The sequence below is a fragment of the Bos javanicus genome, chromosome 23 (assembly GCF_032452875.1).
Source record: "Bos javanicus breed banteng chromosome 23, ARS-OSU_banteng_1.0, whole genome shotgun sequence".
In the NCBI taxonomy this organism is placed as follows: domain Eukaryota; kingdom Metazoa; phylum Chordata; class Mammalia; order Artiodactyla; family Bovidae; genus Bos; species Bos javanicus.
The window spans coordinates 15193143-15214804 of NC_083890.1; the positions used below are offsets into that span (position 1 = coordinate 15193143).

At 46.3% G+C, this 21662-nt stretch overlaps 1 protein-coding gene across 1 annotated transcript; it reads right to left on the reverse strand.

Annotated features, from left to right (window-relative positions):
- Nucleotides 1–6163: 6163 nt before the first annotated feature.
- Nucleotides 6164–21316, reverse strand: TREM1 (triggering receptor expressed on myeloid cells 1). Its single transcript, XM_061398129.1, is given in 4 exon segments — nucleotides 6164–6732; nucleotides 14717–14918; nucleotides 16157–16498; nucleotides 21210–21316. Coding segments are annotated over 4 exon segments (699 nt in total). The 5' UTR covers nucleotides 21259–21316; the 3' UTR covers nucleotides 6164–6626.
- Between the last annotated feature and the right edge of the window lie 346 nt (nucleotides 21317–21662).

The window sequence follows — 21662 nt, forward strand, 5'->3', positions numbered from 1 at the left end:
GCAGCCCCTATCCCAGAAGACCTGCCCTTGGTTCCTAAAGTAATCATTTCTGATTTTATGATGTTCTGAAAACTCTCAACTTACAAGGAACAGCTTTTACTTATGTGGCTGCCAAGGAAGCTGAATTTTCCAGATGTCACTGTGCAATGAATGATCATGTCGGTATCCCAGTAACAGAAGAGACTGATGAGAAACAGTCATTTTTAAAACACACTGAAGTTTCCAAGAAAAGTACCACAAGTTTTGGAATTTATTTTCTGGGTCTATATCTTGTTATGGCTTCAGGGTGATATATAGCACATAATAATATCCAAAATATTGTTTGGGGGAAATAGGGAGTTGCTATTATAACATGACTTTATGATAGATAAGAGAATGTATTTGCCATAACATAACAAAGAGGGGATGTTTGTTTTCTACTCAGTTTATCTTTCATTGACAGCAAGGGGGGAAAAGTCTTTAAAATTTGAACTATTTGCATCTCAGTTTTGGCTGAGGTTGTTTGGGCAGATGCTGTGGAATTGGCTTCCATTCCCACCTCCCTCTCTTGGGCCTCATGTAATGAAAGGTCTGCAAAATCACTTCTCAGGCTTTCTGGCAGCCATGGCTCCAGAGATCATTTGGGCTCCACCAATCAAAAGCATCTGTATGAAACTTAAATTTGGAACTGAGTTGAGTAGGAAGAAAGGCATCCATTTTGCTGGTATAGAGTGTGGCTGACATGGGGTAAGTATGGGACCAGACACAATGCTGTAGCTTCCTGATTTGGAAAGTTTACTGATTCCTCAGAGTCCTGACTGTGGGACAAGCAGTGGCCCCTTAATCACCCCACCATGTATGTGGCTTTGACAGTCATTCCAAGAAACTCAGGACTATAAATTAAAAGATGCTTGCTCCTTGGAAGAAAAGCTAGCTTTAAAAAAAACCTAGATGATGTATTAAAAGGCAGAGACATCACTTTGCTGACAAAGGTCTGTATAGTCAAAGCTCTGGTTTTTCTAGTAGTCATGTGTGGATGTGAGAGTTGGACCATATAGAAGGCTGAGTGCTGAAGAATTGATGCTTTCCAACTGTGGTGCTAGACAAGACTCTTGAGAGTCCTTTGGACAGCAAGGAGATCAAACCAGTCAATCCTAAAGGAAATCAACCCTGAATATTCATTGGAAGGACTGATGCTGACGCTGAAGCTCCAATACTTTGGCCATCTGATCTGAAAAGCCAACTCACTGGAAAAGGCCCTATTGCTGGGAAAGATTGAGGGTAAGAGGAGAAGGGGGTGACAGAGGATAAGATGGTTGGATGGCCTCACTGACTCAATGAACATGAGTTTGACCAAACTCTAGGAGATAGTGAAGAACAGGGAAGCCTGGCGTGCTGCAGTTCATGGGGTAACAAAGAATCAGACATGACTTAGCAACAACAACTTAATATTCTATTTTTCAAGAGTGCATTTCTATTGTACTTAAAATAGATACATTGGATTTTGTTGTCTGCAACTGAACCTCGACTAATATAAGTTCAAAGGAAAGATCCCACATTGTGAGTGAGCTGGGAGACCAGTATAATACATGCAGAAAGCTATCCAAACCTTACCCACATCGAGGATATAAAGTTGTGGGGATTGTGAAGATTAGGAGAGGATGTGGCGAGACAGTTTTGGTGTCCTATGACCCTAAGGGCAGAAGGGAGGGGATGCCTGCCCCCTACCTCAAGTCTAAGGAGAGGGGCTTCAAGGTCACAACTTGGAGAGCTTGTCAAGTGTCCCCTGGAGTTTGGAGGACACAGCAGACTGGTGTTTGACTCAAACTTGAGAACTACAACAGGCAAAGACTGCTGATGGCTCCCTGTCTCCATGGCAGAGTGAAGGAAAGATGACTGTAAAGGGATCCACCAGAGCTCCAGTTTGCTGGAAGCTCCAGTTTGCTGGAATGAGTAAAGTGGGTATGTCCCATTGATCAGATGTGAGCTTCACACATGTGAAACTTTCAGCAAAAGTTTAATAGGTCTGGTCCCAAATAGCTGCCTGGAGCTGGGGAGACCTCAGGGGAGGAAGGAAGTTAGAGGTCGATAGGTATAAGGGAGGAAAAATCATTTTCCTTCTACCCTTCTGAGTTCTTGGCTGCTGCTGCTGCTAAGTCGCTTCAGTCATGTCTGACTCTGTGCGAGCCCAGAGATGGCAGCCCACCAGGCTCCCTTGTCCCTGGGATTCTCCAGGCAAGAATATTAGAGTGGGTTGCCATTTCCTTCTCCAGTGCATGAAGTGAAAAGAAAAAGTGAAGTCACTCAGTCATGTCCAACTCCTAGGGACCCCATGGACTGCAGCCTACCAGGCTCCTCCACCCATGGGATTTTCCAGGCAAGAGTACTGGAGTGGGGTGCCATTGCCTTCTCTGGAGTTCTTGGCTGAGACCCCTATAATAAAAGAAGATTAAGGACTTTTCTGGTGATCCAGGGGTTAAGAATCTGCCTTCCTATGCCCAAGACATGGGTTTCATCTCTGGTCCACGAAGAGCCCACATGCCATGGGTCAACTAAGCCCACGTGCCATGACAAAGACCCAGCAGAGCCAAAATAAAATAATAGTAAAAATAGATAAATAAAAATAACTAGCTTGGGTTTGTTTTTTTTTTAAAGAAGATTAATAAGAGAAAAACAAACAAGCTTTTAAACATGCATACCTCATGTAAAGGTGGGAGATGCCCAGGGTAAAATGAGGAACTCTACAAGGTGGTTTAGAACTCTGGCTTAAATACCATCTTGAGTTACAAACAAAAGAAAGACATAGGGGGTCTATGTGAACAGATCCAGCTGGTACTAACATTTCTCTTCTCAACCCTCAATACCAGTGATGACCCTACACCTGGTTACATCACCACCATCCACCATAACTTTTACCTAGCACCTACCATGCCATAAACCCTGAGCCAAGAATTTACATCAGTCTGCTTTTATTTGTGTATTAATAATTATAGCTGTGCTGGGTCTTCATTGCTGTGCTTGGGCTTCTCTTTATTTGAGGCAGGTGAGGGCTACTCCCCAGTTGCAGCGCCTGGACTTCTTATTGCAGTGGCTTCTCTTATTGAAGAGCAATGGAGTCTGGGGCACACAGGCCTCAGTAGTTGGGCTACACAGGCTTAGTTGCCCTGAGGTAGGTGGAGTCCCCAACCAGGGATCGAATCCATATCTCCTGCACAGATAGGCAGATTCTTAACCACTGGACCACCAGGGACGTCCATCTGTCTGCTTTTAAACTCTTGGAACAACCTTCTGAAGTAGGTACCATTTACAAATGAATACTTCTGAGTAGGGACTCAAATGAGGAAAAAGAGGCTCAGGGAGGATAGAAGACTTCCTAAGGTCACATATTTAGAAAGTGGCAGAGATAGGATTTGAACACAGCTCTGTCTGATTCTAGAGCCCTTACCTTCTTTCCACCCCCTCTCTGTGCCTTGCTAAGGGGACTTCCACTGTAATTTTGCCTCCATGTTGCTTCTTGGCCCTTTTGTTGTTATTTGCCCTTTCCTCTATTAATGTTCCTCTATCTTAGTACCTGATTCCTTTAGAGGGGGACTGCCCTCTACATATCAGTAGATCAAGGAGAGATCATTTGGTTGACTTCACATAGTTTTCTCAACCTCAAGGTGCAGGAGAAGAACCTCCAGCTTCTATTTCATCATCTAGTCCCTGCTGGGACAGGTTCAAGCAGGACAGTATGGATTCATGATCTTCCTTTCCTGCTTCTCCATCTCTAACACACAGGTGCCCTGATCCCACTTCAATCCCTCCCTAAGAAATGAGAGAAAACCCCTCTTCTTAGTAGGTACCTCCCCTTAGCCACCTACATCCCTCTCCCTGCCTCTCCTTACCTGAGACCCAGAGCAGCAGCAGTAGTTGCCATGGCCACCCCCAGAGCCCTTCCCCTCCACTTCATCCCACTCCCTGGATCCACTGTGCATCGGTCACTTCAACATCTTTATCGGCCGCTTCAGCATCTTTTCCATTTACTGGAAGATGTTGCCTCACTTGGGTGTTTTCCATCTTCCCTGAGGAGGCTTGGTTGTCAGTTTGCAGTTGAGAAACCCTGAGGAAAATGTGACAAGACAGGGCAGCTCAGGAAAATGCAGAAGAAAGAGAAAAGAGAGGTCACTACCCTTGTGACATCTTCCTTCCTGCTTTCATCATGTCACAACCCAATGGGGCAACACTCAGCAGTTCCCCATTCTCCACCAGAGCAAGTCTAGGCCCATCCATCTGATGTCCCACCTCTCTGCCACCAAGACTGCCTCCAGCCACCAAGACCTTCTTATCACTGGCCACTGACCACTACATCCCACAACCCCTCCTACCAATCTCCCCGCCTGCCTGACACTGCGTATCCAGCTTTGACTTGCCTTTTGAGGCCTGAGTCAAGCCTTCCCGATGCCCCACCTTCTTCCATCTTACTCCACACCGTGATTCCCAAGGATGGGCATGTATGTGGCTGAGTCACTCGGGAAGCTTGGTGAACATACACCTGTCTGGGCTTCACCCCAGACACACTGATTTGATAAGTCTGGGGAGAGCCTAGGAACCTGCATTTTAACAAGCAAATCAGGTAATTCTGAAGCAAGTGGTCCAAATAGAGGATGAATCAGAGTTCATCCACATCTAAAAGTCCTGTATGAGTCAGGTAGCCCCTGAAGTGTTCCTCAGGTGCTCTGCCTGAATCTAAGGTATGTGCTTCCCTGAGCTCCAGTCCAGACGGGAGCATAGAAATCACAGTTTTAATGGAGTGACTCCAAGGATTGAAGTCCTGCTGTGTGCCAGATGTTTTACTCAGGTTGTCTCATTTAATTCTACCAGCTTTGGAATTGTGTAATAGATATTCATCGTCTTTTGGCTCTCCAGCACCCAATACTCTTTCCGTTTGGGGATATGCCCCAAGGTGTGGGTCTCACGGGGCACAGAACTCCACTTTCCCTTCTATTGAGCATGGAGAAAGATATTTCTCCTGCCCCTTCTCCCTGGCATCTATGGTACAGACATGTGACTTGACCTAAGTGGCCAAATGCATGATTCTCAGAGGGGTCAGTCCCCAGGTTGGTGAGGAAGTCCTCACAGGATGGCAGGGGGCTCAGGGAGGGGAGGACTGTATCTTAGCTCTCAGAGTACCTGTTTCAGAAAGGGAGGGGAAGGGCATCCTGATGGTAAGAATATGATCGTGGGTGGTAGAGTATGTTTGCTCTTAGGGAATTTAAGACAACTTTGGCCTTGGCCATTCCTGAATGGGAATGGAAGGACTCATCATCTCTTCACCACTAGTGGGGTCCCTTCCCCTTTAGAGTTAGAAGAGTAGAAAATCCGAAAGTACTGATTTAAATCTGTTGGTGGGCTTGGATACCTATTTCATGGATGAGCTTGAGAGTGAAGAGGGAGCTGTAGGGGCAGAGAGAGAGGCAGAGGAAGGCAGGGGGTGGTGCCAGCAGGGCACGTGGGAGACAACCTCTAGGAGCCTAACTGGTGAGAGCTGGTCACCACCACCCCTGCCCCTCGTGTGATACAAGGAAGAGGCACTTAGATAGAGCGGGCTCCCTGTTGTTCTGGTCTATATGGCTTTGAGGCGCTTGGTCTTCAGTAAAGGAGCTGTAGTTTTTGTCCCTTCCAGTAAGTGGTGATGCACTTCTCATGTGGTCTCATTTCAGGCATGGATCTCTGCCTTTGTGGGGTTGTTCTGAGGATCCAGATGCATCCCAGCTGATGCCCACAATAAATGCACACCATAGACAAATGATATTGCTTTACCAGTCCTAAGCCATGGATCCTATCTCATCCTCCCAGTATTGTCCCAGGATACACCCTTCTGGTGAGCTCAGTTCCCCTCTCCCAAATATGGAATTCTTACCATGACATCTCATCTTCTCTTTGCTCCATGGTTTTCAATAATCTTCAGGGAGTATTGGAAAAGGCCATAAATGAAGGGGAGAAACTGAAACATCTGATTCTAGAGGAGAGGACAGCCCTGGCAGCTGAGAGAACAAGATGCTTCTGTACTTGGAACTCTGTCCAGTTTAAGCCAAAATGTTGTAGTCCAGGGTGAGGACCAGGGCAGAATTAGCAACCGTAGCCTCTGTGCCTCACGAATTCCACAGACCTTGACAGTGAAAAGCATCAGGCAGTGTCTTCATTTTTTAATATTTATTTATTTACTTATTTATTTATTTGGCTGTGCCGGGTCTTAGTTGCAGCACAAGGGATCTTTGACCTTCGTTGCAGCAAGCAGGATCTAGTTCCCTGACAGGGATGGAACCCAGGGGACCCCCTGCATTGGGAACTCGGACTTAGCCACTGGGCCACCAGGGAAGTCCCAGGAAGTGTCTGTATTTAATGCAAACCCTGAGCCGCCAGTGGAATGAGCAGGTGTGGGGCTGTATCTTCTCTTGTGAGGGGACAAAGCACATCCAAGATTATCAGTTAAATAAAGGGAGTTAGCAGGGCCAAGAAGGTGGGATCCTGAGCCTTAGAAGTCACCTGAGTTACAGATCAGCTCATATCACTGACCCCCGCCTCTTCCCCTTACAGCCCTCTTCAGGCACAACTGCTGGGTGGACAGGGTGGAGGTTGGAGGTCATTCTTGTGGATTCCTGTGGCTAAGATGCAAATGACCTATGCGTGACAGCAAACAGACCGATGAAGACCAGGGTCTTACTCAGGAGCCCACATGCTGCAGGAAGGATGATGCTGACGCCAGGAGCCCTGGGGGAGACAGAAGAGTGGGCGCTGCTGTGAACATGGATGCTCCCACACACGTGTGTGTGTGTCACGGGCTTTCAGACCCCTTGGCTCATCTGCTCCCAATCCCTCCTTTCCCCATATTGACTGGCTCTGTCGTGTGCATCTAGTTTGTCCCATCACCTAAAACTACTGATTAGAAATATACTTAGTAGACAGCACAGAGTCCACGTTCAGAAGAGGCATCAGGGAGAAAGGACAGGCGGACAAGGCTCCCTCCTACCTTGATGCGGTAGAGAAAGCGAGGGCTCCCAGAGCAAGGAAGCCTGGCTTCCATTCTCAGCATCAGGACCTATCCTGGGAGAGTCACCTCACCTCTCTGGCCTCATTTATAAACTGAGGTTCCAGTCCTCATCAAAATCCCATCATGAATTTTCATAGACCTCAGCAACATGATTCTAAAAGTCCTGGGTAAACATCAGTAGATACTATAAGAAAAGGACACGAATGAATGGAGGAACTTGGCTTGTATAGACTCAGCAGATGTGGAAATAGGTTGTGTGTGTGTTCAGTTGCTTCAGTTGTGTCTGACTCTTTGCAACACTATAGATTGTAGCCCTCCAGGCTCCTCTGTCCATGGGATTCTCCAGGCTAGAATCCTGGAGTGGGTTGCCATGCCCTCCTCCAGGGGATCTTCCTGACCCAGGAATCCAACCCATGTCTCTTATGTCTCCTGCAGTGGGAGGTTCTTTACCACTACTGCCACCTGGGAAGCCCGTGAAAATAAGTTATAGCACAACCAATTCATAGAGATGAGACACCGGGTTGAAAAGAGAAACAGCAGAGAAACAAATAGAAGTCCAGATATAGATCTAAGGATAGCTAAGAGTTCATATCTAAGGAAATCGGCAGCCCAAAAGGTAGGCAAGAACTGTCTAGTAAATAAACAGTCTTGTGACACCTGGATGGCAAAATGTAAGAAAAAGTCTTTGCTCCTATCATTTACAGCATAGAGCAAAATAACACCCCACCCCACCCCCCACCCCCACACCCCCGCTGATGGATTAAGATCAAAATAAAGTGAAAAAAATAGAGAAGGCACCAGTAAGTAGGATAAACACAATTAAGGAATAAAACAAAGCAATAATTTAAAAATCAACACGTTTGCCTATGCAAAACTTAAACCTAAATAAACAAGCCTGCAAAGGGAGAAATGATACAACAGCCATAGAAAAGCAGCACAGGTCCTTTTGTGCTAAAATCTACCCCCAGCCTGCGGCACTGTCTTGGACCTGCAGGAACTAGATGTCTGAGGCAGCCAAGTTCAGCCCTGGCTGCTCTGGCTGGGGCTGGAAGGCAATGCCTCTCTAGACCCTCAAGCTTGCAGCTATGCCCCCTGCAGTGCAAGCCTGTGCCCGGTTCCAGCCCTACCGCCCAGGGAGGTTCCAGCTCTGGGCTCCACAAACTGTAACCTCTCCAAGGGTCTCCTGCCAGTGCCCTGCCTTATCCCTTCCAAGCCCTGGAATGTTTTCTTGCACAGAGCTCCTAGAACATGTCCACTCTCAAGGGCAAGCATTGCATCCCTTTCTGAGGCTGTATGCAGGCGGCCAGACACCCCCATCCCACCCCACCCCAAGCCACTCCAGCCACAGTGCTGGGGAATTCCTGTGCCCCTCACCGGGTGCTGGGAGTACAAATGCTCTAGCTCCCCAACCCCCTCTCCATACAGACAACTCCTGTGATGCCCAGAAGCCCTTTTAGTCCCTGTGGGACTCACCTTGGTTATGGCACCCTTTGCTAGGTTTCCTTCCCTCGCAGTCCCACTCCCCAGGAATGGTTTTTCCTGGGATCCCTTCCTAAAACATTTGCACAAGATTTTCTCCACAGCCTGCCTCCGTGGAACCCTCCGAAGACAGGGTGACAGCGGCTTCCTCTGAGGTGCCACACCCTCCAGCCCCAGATAGGCGCCTCTGCTCCTCCATTTCCTGGACAAACTGCTCCCTCCACTAAATTCCCTTTTTCAAACAGCTCAGTGGCTTCTGCCTTCCCAACTGGACTCTGATACATAGACTGGTTCGTGTTAATTAAAACACATAAAGTCAATACATGAAGGAGGTATAGCCTTTAGTAAGAATATGGGCGAAAGTTTGCACTCTCTGTTTATACTCTGGAAAATTAGTGGAAAAAAAAAGAATAGCATTTATTGTAAAGATGTGTTTTATTTTAAATATTTTAATGATCTCCTACTATGTACTGTACACTTAGGCACAACAGAAGGGGAAGAGGGCACTCTGCCTCTACCCTGTGGAGCTCAAAGTCCACAGTTAATAGATGAAAGCAAGTCCCAGCTCATGTCTGATACCATGCAGGGTCCTGTGGGGCTCCTGGGCACAAGGTTCTTGTATCCCCCATTTCTTTGATTTTAGGAAACAACCTTCATTCAGCCTCCATGGCTTTCCCTGAGCCCCAGGGGGCAGATTCAAGCAGTTGTTAATTAGGGAAGGGAGGAGAAGCTAAAAGCAAAGGAGGAAAGGAAAGATATAGCCATCTGAATGCACAGTTCCAAAGAATAGAGATAAGAAAGCCTTCTTCAGTGGTCAATGCAAATAAATAGAGGAAAACAATAGAATGGGAAAGACTAGAGATCTCTTCAAGAAAATTAGAGATACCAAGGGAACATTTCATGCGAAGATGGGCTCAATAAAGGACAGAAATGGAATGGACCTAACAGAAGCAGAAGATATTAAGAAGAGGTGGCAAGAATACACAGAAGAAGTATACAAAAAAGACCTTCCTAATATGACCAACCTAGATAGCATATTGAAAAGCAGAGACATTACTTTGCCAACAAAGGTCCATCTAGTCAAGGCTATGGTTTTTCCACTGGTCATGTATGGATGTGAGAGTTGGACTGTAAAGAAAGCTGAGCACCGAAGAATTGATGCTTTTGAACTGTGGTGTTGGAGAAAACTCTTGAGAGTCCCTTGGACTGCAAGGAGATCCAACCAGTCCATTCTGAAGGAGATCAGCCCTGGGATTTCTTTGGAGGGAATGATGCTGAAGCTGAAACTCCAGTACTGTGGCCACCTCATGCAATGAGTTGACTCACTGGAAAAGACTCTGATGCTGGGAGGGATTGGGGGCAGGAGGAGAAGGGGACGACAGAGGATGAGATGGCTGGATGGCATCACTGACTCGATGGACGTGAGTCTGGGTGAACTGGGAGTTGGTGATGGACAGGGAGGCCTGGCATGCTGCGATTCATGGGGTTGCAAAGAGTCGGACACGACAGCGACTGAACTGAACCGAACTGAACTGAACCCAGATAACCATGATGGTGTGATGACTCACCTAGAGCCAGACATCTTGGAGTGTTGAATTCAAGTGGGCATGAGGAAGCATCACTATGAACAAAGCTAGTGTAACTGATGGAATTCCAGTTGAGCTATTGCAAATCCTAAAAGATCATCATCTGTGAAAGTGCTGAACTCAATATGCCAACAAATTTGGAAAACTCAGCAGTGACCATAGGACGGAAAAAGGTCAATTTTCATTCCAATCCCAAAGAAAGGCAATGCCAAAGAATGTTCAAACTATCACACAATTGCACTCATCTCACACGCTAGCAAAATAATGCTCAAAGTTTTCCAAGTGAGGCTTCAACAGTACATGAACCGAGAACTTCCAGATATTCAAGCTGGATTTAGAAAAGGCAGAGGAATAGAGATCAAATTGCCAACATCTGTTGGATCATAGAAAAGGCAAGAGAGTTCCAGGAAAACATCTACTTCTGCTTTATTGACTATGTTAAAGCCTTTGACTGTGTGGATCACAACAAACTGCGGAAAATTCTTCAAGAGATGAGAATACACTTTACCTGCCTCCTGAGAAATCTGTATGTAGGTCAAGAAGGAACAGTTAGAACCAGACATGAAACAACAGACTGGTTCCAAATTGAGAAAGAACTACATCAAGGCTGTCTATTGTCACTCTGCTTATTTAATTTCTATGCAGAGAACATCATGGGAAATGCCAGGCTGGATGAAGCACAAGCTGAAATCAAGATTGCCCAGAGAAGTATCTCCCAGTTCACCCAGACTCACGTCCATCGAGTCAGTGATGCCATCCAGCCATCTCATCCTCTGTCGTCCCCTTCTCCTCCTGCCCCCAATCCCTCCCAGCATCAGAGTCTTTTCCAATGAGTCAACTCTTCACATGAGGTGGCCACAGTACTGGAGTTTCAGCTTCAGCATCATTCCCTCCAAAGAAATCCCAGGGCTGATCTCCTTCAGAATGGACCAGTTGGATCTCCTTACAGTCCAAGGGACTCTCAAGAGTTTTCTCCAACACCACAGTTCAAAAGCATCAATTCTTTGGTGCTCAGCTTTCTTTACAGTGAGGATATGGAGATAACATCACCCATCACGTCATGGCAAATAGATGGGGAAACAATGGAAACAGTGACAGACTTAATTTTCTTGGGCTCCAAAATCACTGCAGATGGTGACTGCAGCCATGAAATTAAAAGACACTTACTCCTTGGAAGAAAAGCTGTGACCAACCTAGACAGCATATTAAAAAGCAGAGACATTACATTGCTAACAAAGATCTGTCTAGTCAAAGCTATGATTTTTCCAGCAGTCATGTATGGATGTGAGAGTTGGGCCATAAAGAAAGCTGAGCACCAAAGAATCGATGCTTTTGAACTGTGATGTTGGAGAAGACTCTTGAGAGTCCCTTGTACTGCAAGGAGATCAAACTAGTTCATCCTAAAGGAAATCAGTCCTGAATATTCATTGGAAGGACTGATGTTGAAGCTGAAACTCCAATACTTTAGCCACCTGATGGGACGAACTGACTCACTGGAAAAGACCCTGATGCTGGCAAAGATTGAAGGCGGGAGGAGAAGGGAACATCAGAGGATGAGATGGTTGAATGGCATCACCAACTTGATGAACATGAGTTTGAGCAAGCTCTAGGAATGGGTTATGGACAGGAAAGCCTGGCATGCTGCAGTTATAGTGCTGCAAGGACTCAGACACAACTAAGCAACTGAACTGAGCTGGGGATGCAAGACCAGGGAGAAAAAGTCAAGAGCAGCCTCCGGGCAAGGTTCTGTTTTCCCATCAATTGTTGTTGTCGTTCAGTCACTCAGTTGTGTCTGACTTTTTGCAACCCCATGGACTGCAGCATGCCAGGCTTCCCTGTCTTTCACTATCTCCCAGAGTTTGCTCAGACTGATGTCCATTGAGTCAACGATGCCACCCAAACATCTCATTCTCTGTCATCACTTCCTCCTGTCCTCAATCTTTCCCAGAATCATGGTCTTTTCCAATGAGTCAGCTCTTTGTATCAGGTGGCCAAAGCATTGGAGCTTCAGCTTCAGCATCAGTCCTTCCAATGAATACTCAGGGTTGGTTTCTTATAGGATGAACTGGTTTGATCTCCTTGCAGTCCAAGGGACTTTCAAGAGTCTTCTCCAACATCACAGTTCAAAAGCATCAATTCTTTGGTGCTCAGCTTTCTTTATGGTTCAACTCTCACATCTATACATGACTGCTGGAAAAACCATAGCTTTGACTATACAGACCTTTGTCAGCAAAGTGATGTCTCTGCTTTTTAATGTGCTGTCTAGGTGGGTCATAGCTTTTCTTCCAAGGAGCAAGCGTCTTTTAATTTTGTGACTGCAGTCACTATCTGCAGTGATTTTGGATCCCAAGAAAATAAAATATGCCATTGTTTTCACTTTTTCCCCATCTATTTGTCATTTCAAGTGATGGGACTGGAAGCCATGATCTTAGTTTTTTGAGTGTTAAGTTTTAAGCCAGCTTTTTCACGCTCCTCTTTACCCCTATCAAGAGGCTCTTTACTTTCTCTTTCTGCCATTAGAGTGATATCATCTGCATATCTGATGTTGTTGATATTTCTCCTGGCAGTCTTGATTCCAGCTTGTGATTCCTCATCAGTGGATAGAGACAATATCTTTGAGCTGTTTTGCAGATACTGAAACCCCCTCCAGGTGGTAGAAGTTAATGAAGATTAATGATGGTCTGCCACCCACAAGCATGTAGACCCTAGACCAGTTGGACCTGAAGGATGAGGATGCTGTCTCCTACTTATGTCATCACCAGCCCATCAGAAGAATGTTCACAAGCTGATCACACCCTCTCTGAACAATTACTGCAAAACTTGTCACTATCTTCCCCAAGTTGCAACACATAGTTTTGAGAACATTAGCCCACAGTGGCCCCCTTTGCTTAGCAAAACAACAAAGCTACTCCTTTCTACTTCACCCAAAACCATCTTTGAGATTTGATTTGGCACCAGCATGCCTAGAATACGAGCTTTCAGCATCACATCTATTTTGACAGATATATTGTTTAGATACCAGAGCCCTGCAGTGACGCTGCTTCTCTTCTGCATTGTGGATCTCACTGCAAATTGTTTCCAACCTTTGGAAAACAAATTGGCAATATGTGTAGAGGAAAATGGCTTTCCAGGTAGCTCTGTGATAAAGAATCCACCTGCCAATGCAGGAGATGCGGGTTCAATCTCTGGGTCAGGAAGACTCCCTGGAGGAGGAAATGGTAACCCACTCCAGTATTCTTGCCTGGAGAATTCCATGGACAGAGGAGCCTGGCAGGCTACAGTCCATGTGGTCACAAAGAGCTGGACACGACTGAGCATACAAGGACACATACAGGACAGTACAAATGTTCGGCTTCTTTTAAGAGAGTTTCTTTTGAGTGAACAATTTAAAAGAAGAAAAGGACATCTACAAATATATGTTCATCTCAGAGTTATCAATACTACAAAAAATGAAAATAATCTCAATGTCTAAAAACAGGCAAAGGATTATGTGAGCAGTGGCTTTCTACTGATAGAAAAGTATGCTGAAATTCTGACAACAAAGACTAAGGAGCAACACTGAAGAATAGTTTTAGCCAAAAGAAAAATAGTGAAAATGTGTATAATTAGAATTAACACCACATTAAAATATATCCAAGCATGAATAAAAACTAGAAGAGAAGATGGACAAAAAAAGACACATTAGATTGGTAGGAATGCGGAAGAATATTTCTTTCTCTGCTAAGTCAACATTTAGTGATAAACACAGGCTTAGATAAATCAACATTTAATAATAAACTGTATAAAAGGGTGTGCATGAAAAGGTCATGATTCTTAGCTTTGCCTGCACATTTTAAGAGGCCTGAAGATCTTATAAAAATTACTGAGACCAGCCCCACCTCCAGAAATTCTAATTCTTTTGGTCTACAGAGGTCACGTGCATCAGCATTGAAAACCAGCCAGGGACTTCCCCAGTCCAGTGATCAAGACTCTGCCTTGCAGTGGAGGGGACGCCAGTTCCATCCCTGTTTAGGAAACTGAAATCCCACATGCTGCAGGGTGCATTCAAAAAAAAGTTTTAATAAATAAATAAAACAAGCCAAATAAAAGCTAACACTCCAGGATACCCTAACACACCTCAGTTGCTCAGAGCTGTTGGGCTAGATTATGGCTTCCAGCTCTGATTTTTTTCTACCCTCCCCTACCCCCTCCAACCCCAACCATAGAAACAAGGAAACTGAAGCCAGAGAAGGCTCCTGAGTGGCCTGAAGTTACACTTTCAGTCGATCTAGCTGGCATTAGAATCCAGGGTCTCTTTTCCCACTACACTTAGGGGTTTGCTGAGCCCTTGGAATTCAGCACAGATGCCATTTTCCTCTCCTTACCCCTCTGACAGGCAAGAAGCAAACACAGAGGGAAACGGTGGGGAGAATGGCAGCCGCATCATTGCCTCCAAGAGCCCCCTCCTCAAGCCCCCTCCTCTCTCCAGCACCAGCACTCTCCTTCCTCCCCTGGGAAGATCCACCCGACAGAGACGACTCAAACCCACCCTGCCCTCTACACTCCCCCATCCCTCACTCCCCACACCCTCTAAGCACATGGACTGGGAATCAAAGGACTTGGTGTCCGATCCAAGGGCCCAGAGACCTGGAAACCATACCTGTTGACGTGTGTCACATTTGTGGGAGTGACTGTGAAGCCAGGAGAGGAGAGCCTATCAGCTGATGTGGGGATGGGTTGGGTCACGGGCTTGGGCCTGGGCCTGGGCCTGGGACGGAGCTTGGTGGTGACGGGAAGTGGGGTGGGATTCTGAACAGAGACCTGGCAAGGATACTCATCTGAGGCAGGGGTTCCCAAAGAATCTGCAAGAAAGCACATTGGATGGTTGGACAGATGATGGATAGATGGAAGGATGAGTGGTACAGTAAATGGAACTTCGGAGGGAAATGAATGGCCACTCATGAACCAAGGTTTCCTTTTGCTTTTTATTTTAATAAAGAAATAGTGTGGCATTGCTTGGGTCAGAGATGGGGAAAAGGAAAGAAGGAAGGAAAGAAGGAGGGAGATAAGGAAGCAGGAAGGTATTTCCAGGCTATTCATGTTATTGGAAATGCACTTGCCTGCTATTGTTCACCAATCCATATGTGCCCTTCTTCAAGAATAATTCCCTGATTATCTTATACCATTCTCTCTGCCTTGCACTCACTTGTACCTGTGGCTTATTGCTTTGCAAGTTATCTTTCATTAATACACTGCAGATGTGTCTTGTCTTCCTTAGATATGGGCTCCACAGGGGCTAGGAACTTGAATCTGCCCCCGTTCTAATCTGCTTTCCTTAATTCATCCAGTCAACATCTGTGGAGGCCCTACTATATGCCAGGCACTTCATCAGTTGCTAGAGATATAGAGTCGAATAAGGCAGATGATTTCCTCAAGGTTCTCAAAGATGAATAGGGGAGACAGTTAAGGGAACTGGCCACTACTTCATCCAGTGAGACTGAGCTGTCTATGAAGAGGGTACCAAGTGAGCCCTGGTGCTTTGCTACTCAAAACAGAAGCCATGGACCAGCAGCGCCAGCACTGTCTGTGAAGAGGCTGGAAATGCAGAGTCTAGGTCCCATCCTAGACGTATTACATTTAAAATAAGACCCCCAGCTGGTTGGTGCCCACTTAAGGTCTGAGGAGGACTGCTTTGGAAGCACACAGGAGGGACCTCAGATGCATCCTTAGGAAGGGAGGGTGACTCACAGAGGCTTCCCAAGGAAATGACTTCTACATGCAGACCTGAAGCATGAGACTAAATTGTCCCAAGTCCATCATTCACCTTTCCCCATATCCCACTTCCTACAATAGCACAGCATGTTAGGTTCTGCTTCCAAAGAGGAATCCCATACAAAGAATGAGATGCAATCCCTTCTTACCATTGGACCAAATGTCTCTCAAGGACCTCAAATGAGAAACAAGGAGCTTCTAGAAACAAGGAGCAAGATCATAAGCTTCTAGAAATCCTGAGCCACAGCCCTACTGGTGCTCCCACCACTGTCCCAGCCGACCTGATATGGCTCTCCCACACTATACCACCCACCCCCAGGTCACTCACTCTTGGTCACCACCAGGCGGACAGGGTGGAACAGGATGATGGGATCGCTGGGTCCCAAGATCACACATCAGTACAGTCCTGAGTCCTCCACTTGAAGGTTGGCCATTTGGATTTGCAGCATGCCTTCACTGGGGATGTCTTCTAGGAAGTACTTCCCCACCCGGACTTGACTGGACCCCTCTGTGATAGCCAGTGTCTGGACCTCCCCGTTATCTTTCAGCCTCTGCCAAGCCTTCTGGCTGTTGGAATATATGTTGGTATTGGTAGGACAGCTCACTTTCAAGGTCTGCCCCTCTGCTAGAGTACACTTCTCCTCGAATACTTCAGCAGCAGCTTGGATTTCTGTAAGCAGAGAATTTGAGTTAGGCTTTGTGAGGAATAGCTTCCTTCTCTTTGGAAAAAAAAAAGAAAGAGAGAGGAGCCACATTTCTTTCTTGTTAAATCACCTAATTTTCAGACAAGATCCTCAAGGTCTCCAGAGAAGATGCAGCTTTCCCTGCAAGTTAGCATTAGACCCCAGATCTTATCACTGCAAGTAGCTTTGGGGGATGGGGGTTCGTTTGGTTTGTTTGTTTGATTTTGACCACAAAAGTTAGACTGTGTATGATTTGTGCAAATCAACTTTCATAAATGACTGTTTTTGGGAGGAAGAAACTGTCTGAATAGAGACAGAGCGTGGGACACATGCTAAGACCATGAGTGACAAGGGCATGACGGGAGGGAAAGATTATAGAGAAGGATGTACAGGGTGCAGAATGAGACTGCTGAATCCTAACCACTAGACCACCAGGGACACGGTGCAAAGTGGATGTGAAGAAATGTTACTTTCAGAAAGTGACTCCACTGAACAGCTAGAGGAACTTCATCTAAGAAGGAGAGAGACCAGTTCAAGAGACTATTGGAAAAATGGCGAGGAAGCCCTCTCAAGGACATGGTGGACATTGATGTCTGGTGGTGTGGTCTTCATCTCTCCCTTCCTTGGGTAGCAGATCACCTCTTTCTCAGGCTGCTCATCTTTCTCATCCTATGTACCTTTACTGATGGGGCTGCCCATATTCTCCAGGATGGACATAGAGACACAGGCTTAGCCAAAGAATCTCACCACACTGGCCATGCTGATTGGCCTAGAAATGGGCACATGACTAAGGTTGGGCCAATCAGAATCCTCTCTGAGACTGCTGCTCTTTCTTACTGTGTTGATTGGTCTATAGGATGTTGCTTGCATCCAAAAGAGTTCTAAATATTACAGAATGTCAAGGAGTCACAGCAGTGGTCCTCCAGTGGGGACAATTTTCCCTCTGGGGACATTGGGCAATGACTGCAGATATTTTTGGTTGTTATGATTGGGAGTTATGCTGTGCTGTGCTTAGTCACTCAGTCATGTCCAACTCTTTGAAACCCCATGGACTGTAGCCCACCAGGCTCCTCTGTCCATGGGATTCTCCAGGCAAGAATACTAGAGTGAGTTGCCATTCCCTTCTCCAGGGGATCTTCCCAACCCAAGGATAAAACCCAAGTCTCCCACATTGCAGGTGGATTCTTTACTGTTTGAGCCACCAGAGAAGCCCAAGAATACAGGAGTAGGTAGCCTATCCCTTCTCCAGGGAATCTTCCCAACCCAGGAATAGAACTGGGGTCTCCTGCATTGCAGGTGGATTCTTTACCAGCTGAGCTACCAGGGAAGCCCCATCACTGGGAGCAAGGAGGTGCTCTAGAATCTAATGGGCAGAAGCCAGAGATGTTGTTAAACATCCTTCAGTGCACAGGCTGGCCCCCATGAGAAAAAATTAACCCACCCATAATGTCAATAGTGCTAAGGCTGAGAACCCTTGGATTACAGGGACAAAAGTTTCAATCACACTCTTGAATGTTGAACTTAGAATTGGCATGAATTTCTGGTCTGGTCCAAGGGATCCTTGCTGATGGGAGGGCCAAGTAGAGTTGAAGTAAGAAGATCCAGGTCTGTGTTTTCCACTGGACACAGCAGGGCTCCCTTTACTGAGGGACTACAGTTTATCCATCCAGGCCTGAGATACCTTCCTTCATGGAAAACCAAATAATGGGCTGGATAGTGGTGGGTCAATCCACCTACCATTACTAAGGTCAGGCTACCACTACCTACAATTATCGCTGCTTTTATTAATCTAAATGTTAGTGTCCCCCTAAAATTCATATTTTGAAATCTTAAACTTCAAGGTGGAGATAGTTAGGTCATAAGGGCTCTGCCCTCAGGAATAGGATTAGTGCCTTTAGTAATGAGGCTCCAGGGAGCTCCCTTGCCCCTTCCCCCACATGAGGATACAGTGGGAAATTGGTAGTCAGTCTGCAACTCAGAAGAGGACCTTCCCCAGAACCCAAGCATACTGGTACCATGACCTTGAATTTCCAGCCTCCAGAACTGGGAGAAGTAAATTTCTGTTGTTTATAAGCCACCCAGTCTGTGGTATTTTGTTATAACTGCCCGGATGGGTCAAGACAGTAGGAGTCACAGGAGACAGATTGCTCACAAACCTGCCAGGTGCCTTTGAAAGCAGATAGTAAGAAACTAACGCAGAAGTGAAGTCTGTACATCACTTTTCGCGCCATTTCAAGAAAGGACTTCTTTATATTATTAATGTAAAAAAGAATAACAAATACCTTTTACTGCCAAGTGTTTAAGACACTGTCTCATTTAATCTTTATAACATGTCAGTTGACACTGCTATTTTTCCTAGTTTGAAGACAAGGTAAGTGGAGGACAGAAAGTGTATTTAATAACCCAGAACTTATTATGTGATTTGGGCTCCCCAGGTGGCCTAGTGGTAAAGAATCTGCTTGTCAATGCAAGAGACACGAGTTTGATCCCTGGATTGGGAAGCTCCCCTGGAGTGGGAATGGCAGCCCATTCCAGTATTCTTACCTGGAGAATCCCATGGACACAGGAGCTTGGCGGGCTACAGCGCACGGGGTTGCAAAGCATCAGATACGACTGAGCACACACACACATTGTGTAATTTGCCCAAGGTCCCATAGGAGAAATGTGTGAAGTCAGGATTCAGACCCTCATAGTCAGACTCTAGAAAGCGTCCGACTCTTGGTGACCCTAGTCTCGAAACTAGGAATAATAGTAGTATCAACTTATAAGTTATAAAGATGAAATGAGAGTGTCTTAAACACTCAGCAGTAACTGTGACCCCATGGACTGGAGCCTGCCAGGCTCCTCCATCTATGGGAATTTTCCAGGCAAGAATACTGGTATGGGCTGCTGTTCCCTTCTCCAGGGCATCTTCCCGACCCATGGATTGAACCTGGGTCCCCGGCACTGCAGGCAGACTCTTTACCGTCGGAGCCACCAGGGAAGACTCTAGAATCAGCTCTAAACCTCTGAGCTAGATTGCCCAAAGCAGCTGTCTGGTTGGGATTAGAGCCAACCCCAACCCAAGTGAGAATAGCTGACTAACAATTCTATTCCCCAGGATACAGGGTCTAGAAGGAGCTTTTATGTTACATCCTAATCTACCCTGATGGGACCCAGTGGAAAAAAACCACTGGTTTCCTCTCAGTCTTCAACCTTCCATCTTCTCCCATTCTCCTTTGGAAAAACATGAATAAGACACAAGGAGGGATTTTCCTGGTGGTCCAGTGGGGTTGGGAATCGTCTGCCAATGCAGGGACACAGGTTCCATCCCTGTTTCAGGGAGATCCCACATGCCAAGGGGCAACTAAGCCTAGGCACCGCAACTACTGAACCTGTGCTCCAGAACCCGTGAGCTGCAACGAGAGGCCACCGCAATGAGAAGCCGATGCACTGCAACTAGAGAGGAGCCGCCACTCACCCCAACTAGAGAAAGCCCATGCCCCACCATGAGGACCCAGTGCAGGCAAATCAATGAATAAAACTAAAAATAAATCAATAAATAAACAGTCTCCACTGCAAAATGAAAACAGGTTTAAAAAAAAAAAGAAAAAAGGAAAAGACACAAGGAAATGCGGTGGTCCATGGAAACCACACTCCCATGTACCCCATCCAGATCATTACCCCAGCTCCAAGGAATCCCAGAGTAACCCTGGTGTGCAGGCTCTACGAGGTGATTATCCAGGACTTTGCTCAAGGCAGTGGGTCCCTGGAAAACATCCTCTCCCTGGAATCCTTTCTGTCTTTCCAAAGCAAACCTTTCTTTTAACTCCTTGTTGATATGTTCCCCTTCTCTGCTTATTTTCTCAATGTATTCATGAGGACTGGGAGCAGGAACAACAAAAGCTCCAAGTGCTTCCACTTTTAGTGAAGGTTGAGCTGGGCAGGAAGAGGAGCGAAGGGTCCCGGCAACACTGCGGAGCCCGAGCAGCAGAGCCTCAGGGCCCTGGGATCACGGCCTCTGTTTAAACAGGCACTTTTCTCCGTGCACTTCTGTGTCTTCAGCAATAGCAGGTTTCCTGGCCCAAGCTTGGCCACTGGGAGATATATATTGAATGGACTATGTCTTTGGGGTTTAGGCTTCCCTGGTGGCTCAGTTGGTAAAAAGTCTGCCTTCAATGTGAGAGACCCAGGTTCGATCCCTGGGTGGGGAAGATCCCCTGGAGAAGGAAATGGCAACCCATTCCAGTATTCTTGCCTGGAGAATTCCATGGATAGACATGGGGTCACAAAGAGTTGGACACAACTGAGTGACCAACACTTCTTTCAACATCCAAAGCACCGTGATGGAATATAAAGGGGAAAAAATGTCAAACTCAAAAACAAAATTCCTTTAGATCATGTCAAGGTGAGGTTTTTCTCTACCATTAGTTTCCCACTCAGGGTTTTGCATGTCCCTGACAACATCAAAAGGCCCAGGCATCTTGCTTCCCTAACCCACCCCCTTTAGTTCTGTTCTCAGGCCCTGTGTGTTCTCCTGATTCTTTTAAGTTTGGGTGGAGAAACCCAGTGTGGCATATCTACTGGATGGTTCTGTCTTGGGTGGCCACATCCCCTGGAGCTTCAGAGGAAAAGGGAGACCTTTCTTGTGGAAGGCTTGGCCCCAACCCCAGGTCCTGGGCAAAGAGCTCACCTGCTCACGCCTCCTCCGCATCTTACCTGCGATGAAGAGCATCCAGAGCAGCCCCCAGAGCCTGGCCTTCCTCATCCTTCATGTGCACTGACTCCAACTGTTCTGTGGCTCCTGGCACAGCTACAGAGGGACACTCTACCCCAGAGGCTCCAGAAAGTTGCACAACAGGATGTTATGCCATCGCTGAGAGGTGCTGAGTCTGATGCTGCGTTTCATCACTGGTTATCTTGGCTCCAGACGTCAAGGACAACATAAGGATCCAAGACTGGGCTCATTCATAGACCAGAAAAGATGCAGGATGATATAGTACAAAACATTAAAAAAAGAAGAAAGAAATCCAAAAGGTTCCTTACTAGATAGAAGCAATGAAAGGCAGATTTGACAATGTGAAAAGTCAATAACAGAAAAGATTCACTTCAGAAATAATCCCAAATGTAAAATGAATAGAACACATTAAAGAGCTCAGAAATATACTAGAG